Here is a 12,388-nt window from a genome sequence, read left to right as displayed (position 1 = left end):
ATGTTGGCTGTTGAGCTTTTACATTTACTGGATCTGAATGCAGCCAGTTTTCTAATGAAGCTTTTGTATTCACATAGTTTTTGTTTATGTTGTCAGACAGCAAAACTACCCTGAAACAAAGAAATTAGCAGACGTTAAGACAAATTATAGCAGCATTTCAAGATTTCATAGCAAAGCATCAGACTACAAAGTGATCAGCGATAGGATCAACCAGGGCTGATTTCTAATCAGACTGAGAAAGCACTTTTAATGTTTGTGATGATCTAATTCGCAGGAAATTGTTGTCATATATACACTTAATTAGATTGTTATGCAGTATAACTAAAGTGGCCTCTGATGGTCACTTTCTTTGTTTGAGATGCTAGAGAAGTTAAGGAGAGCTGAATGATATCTATCATCTTCAGGCCCACGCAGAGCGAGCTGAGCTAGAAAGCTCAGGTTTAACTTTACTTGTTTGTGGAAGTCAATCCATGTGTATTCAGTTTGGGAATGAAATCACCGAAACAGTATTTTTCTTCCCTTTTTGTCATATTTTTAGCAAATTGGCAATGAAGCTCATGTTTTATATGTCAAAAGAGTTTTGTATGAAATTGATGAACATTGATGATGTTGATGATCAACATTTCAGAGCTCTTTATTTAGTGCCCAGAATGAGTTCAGTCTTCAGTCATAGTGGATCTGATTAAAAATGCATCGTGATTGTAACAGATCCATCCAGTCTCCTCCAGTTGAGGTCTTTACATGAGGCATTTTTATTATGATTGGACTACAGCTAATAGCAGGGAGTCCTAACGGGACACATTTCAGGCTCATTTGGCTGTCTGACACCAGAAGCAGAGAAAAAAATGTGAAAGGAAAAGCTTTTTCTGAAAATGGCCGCGTTCAGGTGCAGTATATATACTGGAAAAACGGAGTCAGTGACAGCTCAGGTACATAACTGCCAAATTCAACAGCCTGAGATCTGTGTACGGCCTGCACTTGATAAAACCTTGACAGAAAGTAAATCTCTTAATCATCATCACCAGGCTGAGGTTTGACTTGAAAAACTGCACTTACATTTTTTGACAATAAAATTAATATGTACTTATTGCCTTTGTAATCAGCTTTATTTTATTTTTTTATTTCTTCATCTTGTTTTTTTTTTATTTTTTTTTATTTTTTATTTTTTTATAGTATTATGCAACTAGATTTTCCATCAGCTGTGTTGATGAAATTAATATAAATTCATCTGCACGTTGAACAGTTTTTCCAAAGAGCACGGAAGGAGTCTGAACCTTTACACTTCAGTGCCTTTTGTCTCAAGTACTCACGCAAGCTTGTTTAACTTAAGAGAAGAGTGCGGTGAATGTAAATGTGCTTGCACAGAGGCATCAGGAAGACAGGGCTGAACCACTGCTGCTTGCAGACTGCCAGCTCAGAGGAGATAGCTGGAGACAGATGTTGAAGCTGGGAAATAAGAGGGGGAGAGGTTGACAGATGAATAGGACACAGAATGAGGTCTGAGGGTTTGATGATGTAGGTATAGACAGGAGACAGTCGGCTGGGAGTTTCAGGAAATTAATCAGGCAAACAGGTAGAGAAGGAGACAGGGGCAAAGTATGGATAACGAGAGGGGGAAAAGGTGGAAGTTGGTACTATATAAAACCCACATTATGGTTGTTTGTTGCGCTTTTGCTGCATGCAAACATACAGCTGTCACATGTGCTGTTCACAACCTCAGGTTTTTAATCAACATAGCAATTACGGATATATTTTCCAGGGTTTGAGATTACTGTTCCCAATTTTCATGTAAAAGCAGACTGTTAATGTGTGAAATATTGAGACCACCATCACTGGAAACCAGTAAACTTCTCCAATATAATTTAATGGGGCAAACATGCCTGGCAGTGTAATAGAACTTGTATTTCACAGGGTGAGACGGTTATTGTAGGTTTCTGACAACATTATGGGAAAGATGAATGGCACACCGACATTCATTATGCACACCCCCTGTAGACACCATGGCCCTGAAGTGTCCTGAGGCTAAAAAAAAAAACCTGTGACATGTGACATGTGTGGAGAAATTCTCCTCTAACAGGTAGAGATCTTGACTTTTTAAAACTTAAGGTTCCCCAACTGAGGGAGTTGGAGAACAGGTGGTGCCATTTTGGAGACCTCATCTGACCTGTCTGTTCTAAAACATCTCTAATTTTGTTCTGCTTCACTTTATCAGAGTTGGCCTTTGCAGGGATCATCTTCACATATTCTTCTGTGATCTGATAGCGGTTTACAGCGGCATCATTCCAAAGTGATATTAATATTCATCCTGAAACGTTTCTCATTTGTGCAATGTCCTGTCTCAATTTATTCTTCACCAGTAACTCATCTTAACAAATCTCAAAAGTGTTCATTCTACTGTGACTCCAAAAGTAATCAGCTAGACCTTGTGATTGCAGAGATATATTTATTTAATTTTTGAGCAGGAAGTAAGGAAGCAGGAATGAAGATTCATAAGAGGATCTATTAATTTACTAGCAGTTGGCAAGAAAATATCCACTAGCGTAGGAGTTTCTTGTTTCTTCCAGTATCCAGAACATTTCATGTTCATTTCAGTGCAATGGTCTACATGGTGAAGCAGACTCAGGGAAATGTTTCACTCCATTTACGCAACAACAACAATGCAAACGTCAGTATTTGCTCAAAGGTAGTCTGTGAAAGCTTCACGTGATGCTGCTGAACATCATGTTGCTGCACTTTATAAAAGCACAAACATGAACCTTTTATTTGTTTTTTTTTTAGAAATCTACTGTTCAGCTCTGTGTTGTTACTCTCCTCAGAAAGGCTGCCTCTCATCTCGCTTGCATGAAGACTGCAGTCTTCTTGCAACAGCTCACCTCCCATGAGATTTCAGAGCGAAGCTTTTCCTTCTCCAATTCTTTCCATAATGCTGTCAGACACAGATCCTGTCACTTGCAAATATTACATAAATATTTTAGATAGCTTTCCTTTAAGCAGTGGCTAAAATGATGTGTAATCAGTCTAAGTTGGACAAATATGCCATTTTACTCGCACAACCACAAAACAGAGCACCATTCAAAGACTGTTGTTACGTAACTGATTTATAAAACCAGGCATAGATGTTTTGAAAAATCAAAAGCAATCTTGTCAATGTATTAAATATGGATCAGATACTGGAGCTGCAACCTATTTGTTTTTATTAACCGTTAAAGAGCTTCTAAGTGCCACTGTCTAGGAAGTGCATTAAAACCTGGGCTGCCCTCCCAACTTAGATTCTACTTGGTGTTTTATGTACATTTACAGTAAATAAGGATTTTCATTAGCTGTAATTTTCTCTCTCCTTTTTTCTTTTTTTTTGTCTCCAGCTCTTGAATACCATAATCTCAACACATCCACAGTAACCAAGAACTACTGGGTGATAACAGGTAAATTACTCAAGAACAAACTCGTAGACACGCACATAAACCGGGGATGATCAGCAGTAATCGAGCGCTGCATCGATTGAACAAAACAGCAGTCAGTTAAATGCCTGGTGCATGCTATTTTGCAATTCAGCAGAATAGTATTGACTCTACATTTTCCTTCCCTCTTCCCTTCCTCCCTTCCTGTCTTACCATCTCCCCCTTTCTTCCTCCACCCGCTTCATGCCCGCGCTCTGCTTAGAGTCTCTTTAGCGGCTCTGTTCCTGGGAAAACCTATTGATGTATAATTCACAGCTTCCTGACTGGGGCACAGGGAGAGATCACTTCACATCACATCACAACGGGGTGTGTGTGTGTGTGTGTGAGTGTGAGTGTGTGTATGTGTGTGTGTGTAGCCTGTCCACTACTCCGTTTTACTTATGGCCCAGAGTGACTGAAGCACTCAGGAGCGAGACTGATCGGTCACCCATTTGTGTATGTGTGTTTGCACATGTTTGGGTTTGTTTTTTGAGGGACTGTGTGATCTGTAAGTCACTCTGGCTTCAGTAGAGGTTTCAAGAAGGGAAGCTTTTACTTTGAATGGACAACCATTCAGTCCTCTCCAATGTCCAAGTCATCTCACATCTCTAGTCTCTTCTATACCTACTCCTCCCCCTGTTCTCATCAATATCAATACTGTCCTCTTTGACAGTTTAATACCTCATATGTATTTTTATTCTTTTTCTCCACCCCATCCCTTCTTTGTCTGCTCAAAACTCACTATTCCTCTCCTAAATTCCTCTGTGTCTTTTCTTGTCTCCTCTTGCAGTGATCCAGGATGTAGACAGCTCCTCCCTGGAGGCAAACTACCAGAGCTTTGCCAGTCTTATGGAGCAGCGGCTGGCTGAGCTCTTCCTAGTTGCTGGCAGGCAGGGCTCTCAGACGGCAAGATCTCGGCGGGCCACCACTGTGGGCGGCTACACCGTACAGGTCAGGGGAAAATGAATTTTTACCACATTGTGTGTTGTCAAGCTGGTGAGACCAAGAGAACAGAGAATAAGATGGTTTTACCAAGACAGTTTGCACCTACAGTAAGTGATGAAATAGTCTTTAGACTTTTACAGAAAGAAAGAAAGTGACTAAGTTTAAAACTAAAGTTAAAAACAGAAACTCCAAGACTCATTTCATTGTTGCCCCATTGATTACTTGGGGTGAACGAGCCATTTTTGGTTCTGGCCAATTAATGTGCTGGATTTTCTCCGTCTTTCTTCGTAGTCAGTGGTCATTTTGGGAAATATTACACCTATCAAGCAGTTGTAACCATGTGCTGTTTGGTCTGCTTAGTAAAAAACCCAAAGGAAAGTACACATTTTTTTGGAATTCTTGGACTACCCCGGTGTGAATACACAAGTAGAGTTAAACCTGAGCTAAGTGACATTAAAGTAACAAAGTGACTGAGCAAGAGTCAACATCAGACTGATTTTTACTGGCTAGAGCTCAGAGAAGGGACAAGATGCAAGATGGATGCCACGTTTTTGTCTGCAAGACAAACTCCAAAACAAACAAAGTTCACTACTGCTGTTGTTTTTGTATTGATTTCTTTGATATGTGACCCGATGGCTGTTTAAACTGGAGCCCTGCTATGCTGCTTTAATTAAATGGTTTCAACTTTCCTTGTTGCACCACATCAGCTCTACAATGAGGGTGTTTTACCAAGATGGTGTTGGGATACTAACAAATCAGAAAGACCCTGAAGCCCATTTCTGATGCAGGTTGCTTTCTATTAATCTTGTGGTAACTGAATGTGTCAAGATTGTGTGTGAATAACCCTCCTGGTGCTTTTCAATAACATTATATAACAGCAATGGGACATAGATGGATTTCTGCTGTATTTTATATACATCTATACATGAATATATAAAGATATAGATAACTTTTAACATGGTGCACAACTCTACTGCTTTATTCACGGCAGGTGGAAAGTTGACCAGAGTCACTGTGGTTCATCTTGGCAGTCCAGACCTTTGGCTGGATGTGTCCACTTCCACAGATTTGTCTGACATCCTGACACAAAGCCTGTTATCCTGCTTTCAAAAAACAAAAAACAAAAAAAACAACTGCTTCAGTGAGAGCTGCAGGAGGGCCAGCCATTAACTCATCAGTGTGATTGGTTTGAGTCATGTTGTTGTCAAGCTGTGTGCCGGTCTTCTGTGATTAAAACATCAAATTCCCTCCTATGTGGAAATCAAATGGAGTGGAAGGCATGCATGATGAGAACAGAGTCATAAATTTGTTGTCTCAAAATCAAGATCGAACTCAATATGTTTGTATGAAACCTAATGGAAATGAACAGTATTTACCAGAATACTTGTGAGAGTGCACCACCACAGACAGCTCCATATTTAGCACCTTGATCAGTTCTACTGATCCAGTCTTTGTGAGGAAGGGTGTTAAAGTAAAAAAAAAAAGGAATATTCTTCGAGAAGTACAGTAGGGGAGCAGTATACTAATAAATTACTCTGCAAAAAAAAAAAAAAAAAAAAAAAATCTACATGTATATTTTTAAAAGCTAATCTGAATCTTAAAATGAAGGTTTGCAAACCTGCTCATGTGTCTCCAGGCAACCAAAACTTTAATCTAATGTGGTTGTGATGGGCACAGACAAAGGAATGAGCTCAGCTGAACAGAAAGCAAGGAAGTACAGAAGCTTGCATGTGTGTTTTTTCAGTACACATCAGCTCTGTGCTCCATATTGTGCAAATTAAGACGACATTGGACTCCTCGTGGGCCCCCTTGCCCTCCACACTCTCAAGGTTTTATGGTTTTCACAGATGACCAGTTTAATGGCTGCAGAATGGATGAGGGGTAGGCTAACAGAGACAGCCACCAGAATGGGACAGTGTAGGCAGTGGAGAAAAACCTCCAGCCATTTTAGTAACACATATCCTTTCATTGTGTGATTAAATCAAATTACCAGACTAGATTAAATCGTGTGATGTGTTGTCAAATTAAAAAAATGTGTTTGATGTATGTAGAAAGGAAATTGAGATTTGGAGTGACTCAGTTATCTTTGAGTACAGTTATCTTGTAACAAATGCTCGACTTGATCAAAGCTGGTGAGATTCAGCATTTTGATTAGTGTGTTGGTGTAGAGCGATAATGGACTTTGTGTAAAATCTAGCCATGGATTTATTTTCTTTTCTGATATTCTGTAAAATTAAAGTAGACTGCACTAAAATCTGTGTTTTCTGTTTCCCAGATGGTGAGCATACGTCGACTTCCAGGTCCCAAGAACCCGGCAGAAATGACCTACTACGCCCAGCTGAATGGAGCACCCATCTCTGGGACCACAGCAGCCAAGACGCTCAGCGGTCTGGATTCTCAGACTATGGCACTAACGCTGGGTTACTTTGTACAAGTGCAGGCCGAACGTAAGCTTGTTATCAGTCTGTGCCAGTTTTATATTACCTGATCATAAATCATGCATGAGTCACTCACAAGAGAGACAGCACAGATCAAATGTTTTATCAACCCAAATATCAGTGTCAGTAAAAACATTTAGCACACTTTGAAAATAAAAAAAAGAAAGAAATTTCAAGATGTAACATAATTCAGGAACTATGAAGCACATTTTAATTTGGTTCAAATAAGCTTTGTTTGAATAGAAGTTTTCACAACTACGTACAACACAAAGTACTTCACAGATCAGAAAGAAAACTTACAAAGACACAACCACAGAAATAAAACAAGATGATAGGTTAAAAACACTTAGAAAAGGAATTAGCAACCAGCAGAATATTAAAAAAATATGAACAAAAGCCATTCATAATTCAGTTTCCTTTATTGTCTTTCACACAAAGAGGAGAACAAAATACAGTACTTGTGTCTCGGTTAGAGTTGGGCCGATAATACTAGTATCGGAAATACTTGGCAATCCTGCCAAAAGTAAGGGGATCGGTACCATCTGATACTACGTACATGAAATCGTAATTCTTTTTTTCCTGCCAAACACAACCTCACACAGACACAGAGAGTTATGCAATCTTGAGGGTGATTGTTTTGAGTTGGTAGGTGGCGAGGCAGCTGCATGTGAGTTACTGTTGTGCTAACATTTAGCATTAGCGTTATGTCAGCAATTTGGTGTCATTACTCCTTAGAAAATCCCACCAGCAAAACAGCAACATTCCTAATATGCATGCCTGAAGCTTCCAGAGGTGAAACGTATGATGCCAATATTTAACACCAGCAACTTTATAAAGCTTTAGTGGCAGCAGTGCTACTACACAAATGTGTATATCAGTGCAAAGCTGCGCTTCTCAGCTTTCAGAATATGTTTTAATTACACCGATAGCATAAACAGTCGAAGAGTTATTATATTTCAACTGTTCTGTATTTCAACAAAAGGTTAGTCATTCTGAATCTCTGTTGAGGCTCCGATTTCAAAGGGTTAAAGAAAAAGGGCAACAAGCCGCAGAAACTGCAAACGCTGGCAAATGCTTTTAAAAAACAGATAAGAAAGTTTCAGAATTCATTGTCCCGGATGACCTGCTCCTGTCTGTCATGGAAAGCGTTCATTTGAAGTCTAATTACATTTTTTTATTTGAGTTTATCTTCTCAATACTTTAACAAGTTCTGTGACAATCTTTGTTTTCATGTGTTAATTATTGTTTAGAGTTTAGCCTATGCTTGGCCATTTAAAAATAGTCTGTAGCAAATATAACTTATTTAAATTTTAAATTTAATAAACCTCGTAATAAAATAACATGGGTATCGGCAGATCCCTAAAGCCCACGTATCGGGATTGGTATCGGACAGAAAAAATGGTATCGGAACATCCTAGTCTCTGTGCCGATCAACTAGCATAAAAGCAGAATAAATATGTACTTTAAAAAAGATAAAAGAAAATAAAACAAGTAATTAAAAAAAAAAGGCACCGTAATGCTTTATTGTCGTGGTAACCCATTAATTGTTTAACGGTGCCAATTATTTTATGTTGGGTTAATGCAGTTTTGTTTTAGAGTAGCTCACCACCCCTGAATACACAGAAAATCCACTGGTCACAGGAGAGGGGGCGGGGGGTTGTTCTGGCTTGGGATGCTGTCATCACGCATCAGCATTTGGGGTGAGCTATACTGACGCGAACTGGTGCTGTGTGTGATCATTTCCGCCTGCAGCTCGGCTCTGTCCACAAGCTCAAAAGCATGCTGAAAACTAGTTCCAGACATACTGAGTGGCTATGGAGAGTGTAACGCCCAAGAATTCTCTATTTTACAACAAAAAGTAATAAAAAAATTAACTTTCCTTCACAATCTAGAAGTGCTGAGATTCTAATCCTTTTGTCTGTTTCAGCAGGAAACACACCTGTTGGCTGGAAATCAGATATTCTGCCCTCAGTGTTTAATAGCAAAGCAGCTTCACACAGCTCTAAGATTCATACCGCTGACTTGTGAACTTTTAACAAATAAATCCTGAAATCTCCATCCTTCCTTGTCATAAATATTTGATCTTATTACATTAATATTTAATTAGAGATTTGCAAGATTTTTTATTTTGCTGGGACCATGTAAAGTCAATGATGCTGTTAAAAAGCAGTTCATATGTTTAAAGTGTTTGTAAAAGTAGTTGCTGAACTTTTTTTCATATATCAGCACTTTTAAAAGAAAAAGTGCAATACCCCGTTTAAAGTTCACTTTGCGTGTAATATTGCGATTGCAGAAAATCACGCAGATTAATTGCGATTATAAATGGTAATCACTGCCCAGCATTAAACAAGAATTAATGCCTAAAAAAGTAGCAGTAACCTAGAGCCGCTCAAGTAAAGTCAGCAGCCATTTAGTGCCATTAAGTCAGTCTTGACATGCATTTAACAGCCTGATCATGTTGTGGTAGAAGCTGCTCTTTAGTCTGGTGGTCCTGCCTGATTGAACTGGGGGGAGAAGAGTCCGTGTAAAGAGTGGGTGGAGTCTGTCATGATGTGGGCTGCTTTGTCCCTACAACAGCTGGTGCAGGTGTCCGAGAGGGCTGGTAGATTGCATGATTCTTTGTCATACTCCAAACCTTATCATACTTCAAAGCATCTGCTTCTCTGCAACTGCAAAACCAAATGGCGATGCAGAAAGACGGTGTGCTCTTCATCATATTTGTAGAAGGAGCTGAGGATGCTGGTGTTGAACCCTGCCTTCTTCAATTTCTTAAGGATATAAAAGCATTATTGTGCCTTTTTCTAGAGTGCCAGAGTGTTATTATGCCAGGTGAGGCTGTTGGAGATGTGCACTCCAAGGTATACTTCTCCAAACCCATTCTTTCCTACTCAGTCCTGAATGCTGACTCGTATCGCTTTGGTAACAAACCCCACTGCTGTTATATTAGGAACATTCATTATGAAGTTGTTGTCATAGTGGGCACTCCAGTCAAAACAAACAGATCCATAAGTTAGAGTTTTTAACTTGGTATTAAAAGCAAAAAGGGCAGAGATCTTCGGTACTCTCTGCCTCCCATTCCACTCCTGCAAATTCAGGGAAACCTGCTTTCTTGTAGAGAATTAAAAAAAGAGAAATATTTGAGATGAGACAGAACTTGGCCATTAAGGGCTTAGAGTGTGATAAGAGGAATACTTATTCTCAGTTTTACTGAGAACCCATGCAGAGAGGCAGAAATGTGATCACTGTTGGTGTTACCCTTTAGTTCTTTGGCCACAGTGTTTAACGCCACATGAAAGATTTGCAGGGTATTGGTTGGACAGCCAGCTCATGCAGCATGAATATGAAAATTGCATGGACCAGTTCCTCAATAATATTTTAGGAAATGATGCTTCTGATGAAACAAGGTGATTGTAAAGGCTAGTTCCATATAGAAAAGAACCAGTGCCAAAATTTCTTACAGTAGTACTGAAGGCCAAATAAATTCAAGAGTAAATATATAGTTTAACAGTAGATGTCTCAAAGGATGTGGATCCCATTAGCAGACCGAGAGAGAGAGACAGAGACAAACCCAAACATCCTTCCTCCTTCAGAATTTGTATCTCCTTCATTACTCTTGCAACATTATTTTGTAAATAAAAAAAAAAAGTAAATTATGTAACATTCATCCTTCCAGTACAGTAAAAATTCAAATGTTATTTGTATTCATACATTTACAGCTAAACCATTTTATGATTCTTTGAAGTGCAAATTTGCCATCAAAATACTCTTTTTATCTGTATTTTTTTTCACAGGTGTATTATAATTGTACCCCACCATTACAGAAATGTTTAATGGAAAAGAGTCACTACTAATTTTAATATCTAGTTTGATAAAGGTGTTTTGGCAAAATAATTATAAACTTAGTGGTTTAATTCTGGAAAATATATTGGAAAAAGAAGCAATTTATTATGTGCACTAATTTAATCAAAGCCATCAGCACATTTATTCACAAGAATAACAAATACGTCATCAACTGTTGAGATTCAGCAGATATTCCAGAAACACTACAGAGCTAAAAACAGCCCAGTTTAACTGTACTTCGAGACATATCCGCTGAACTTAAGCATAGCTGGCTTGGCTTTCTGTGACATTCTGCAGCATTAAGATTTTCCATAAATTTCCATATATTTCCCTAATACGCACCTAATAAAGCTAAAGAACTCACTGATTTGGAAATAGCTTCACTGTTTCCAAATCAGATTGCTCTTCCAGACTTTTTTGTACTGCAATGTTGTGTTTAGGAGATTGCAGTTGGCTAAACTTAGATTATTATTATTATATTTTTAAGTAAAATTTTAGCTGTGCAGCATGATTGTTGTGTTTGAGAGGACAAAGTGCTCCCTCTCACCTTTTCTGACTCACATTTTCTTAGAATCAATAATTAACAAACTGGGGCGATACCAACAACCATCAGTGCCCTTCATAGCCTCTCCTAACAGTGTTTAGAGCAGCAGTTGAAACATGGTGTTCTTGTTGAACTCATTTCGTTTGCCGTTATGGGCTCAGTGGAGCAGTTGTATTAATCCTAATAATGAAAACGCATCCCACTGGCCAACAGTTCTCTGACAGATGAGCTCAACAAAATAAGTTAATAGAGGAAATTCAAGTTAGAAACTCAGCTTTCATTATGGGCCAAACGAAAGCAAATTCTTGATTCATGAATGCACAGTTTTGGCTGACTAAATTCTTGTTATGGTTTTAAATAATTTGAAATTTAGTGTATTATTTCTAGGGGTAATTGATGTTAGGAAATACACACAGTCAGATCACATGAGAAAATTTACCAGTCTGACATTTATGTGCTAAACATGAAATGACAGCAAAAAAAAAAAAAAAAAAAAAAAAACAGCTTACTGAGTGATGTTCAAACACATAACTCGCTCAAAACCCTTGTTAAAAACTTAAACAAACCAGCTCTGTTCAAATATTTTAATAAAGGATCTGTTTATCCAAACCATAAAGGAATGTTGATCAATGACTTTGCAGATATTGTACCAGATACACTATATCTTCCTAAAAGTTTACACACACATTAACTTTTAATATCATCCCATTCTTAATTCGTAGGGTTTAATAAGGAGTTGGCTTACTCTTTGCAGCTATAACAGCTTAAACTCTTCTTCTGGTTTAGAAGTGTGTTAATGGGAGTTAATCTTGCAGAAACAAATTTGTAAGATCAGGTAATAATGTTAAAAGACGAGGTCTGGCTCATAGTCTCCACTCTAATTCATCCCAAAGGTGTTCTTTCGAGTTGAGGCCATGACTGTCCAGTTCTTCCACACTGAACTCGCTCATCCATGTCTTTATCGACTCTGCTTCAAAGACCTGAATTCAATGATTTGAAGGGGTGTCCCAATACTTTTGTCAATATAATGCATTTAAAAGCAAACTAGCATTTATGTTGTTTAAAAAGGCCTCATATGAGGCTCAGCCATATAAAAATACACTTTGTGTGCCTTAACTAAAAAGCAGATATTTGTACGTGATAAAGCCTGAAATTAAACTGCAGCTTCTTTTTTTTAAATTTGT

General features: G+C 38.4%; 1 protein-coding gene across 4 annotated transcripts in view; it reads left to right on the top strand.

Annotated features, from left to right (window-relative positions):
* The window catches only part of kiaa1549la (KIAA1549-like a), a 155,998-nt gene that overhangs the window by 87,790 nt on the left and 55,820 nt on the right, over positions 1 to 12,388 (top strand). For all 4 annotated transcript variants that reach the window (XM_041997621.1, XM_041997622.1, XM_041997623.1 and 1 more), the window contains 3 exons: positions 3,363 to 3,422; positions 4,228 to 4,388; positions 6,658 to 6,829. In XM_041997621.1, the coding sequence (XP_041853555.1) occupies positions 3,363 to 3,422; positions 4,228 to 4,388; positions 6,658 to 6,829 (393 nt within the window). The remainder of the gene's footprint in view (positions 1 to 3,362; positions 3,423 to 4,227; positions 4,389 to 6,657; positions 6,830 to 12,388) is intronic.

The sequence above is a fragment of the Melanotaenia boesemani genome, chromosome 10, assembly GCF_017639745.1.
Source record: "Melanotaenia boesemani isolate fMelBoe1 chromosome 10, fMelBoe1.pri, whole genome shotgun sequence".
NCBI lineage: Eukaryota > Metazoa > Chordata > Actinopteri > Atheriniformes > Melanotaeniidae > Melanotaenia > Melanotaenia boesemani.
This window is presented reverse-complemented; position numbering and strand designations above follow the sequence as displayed.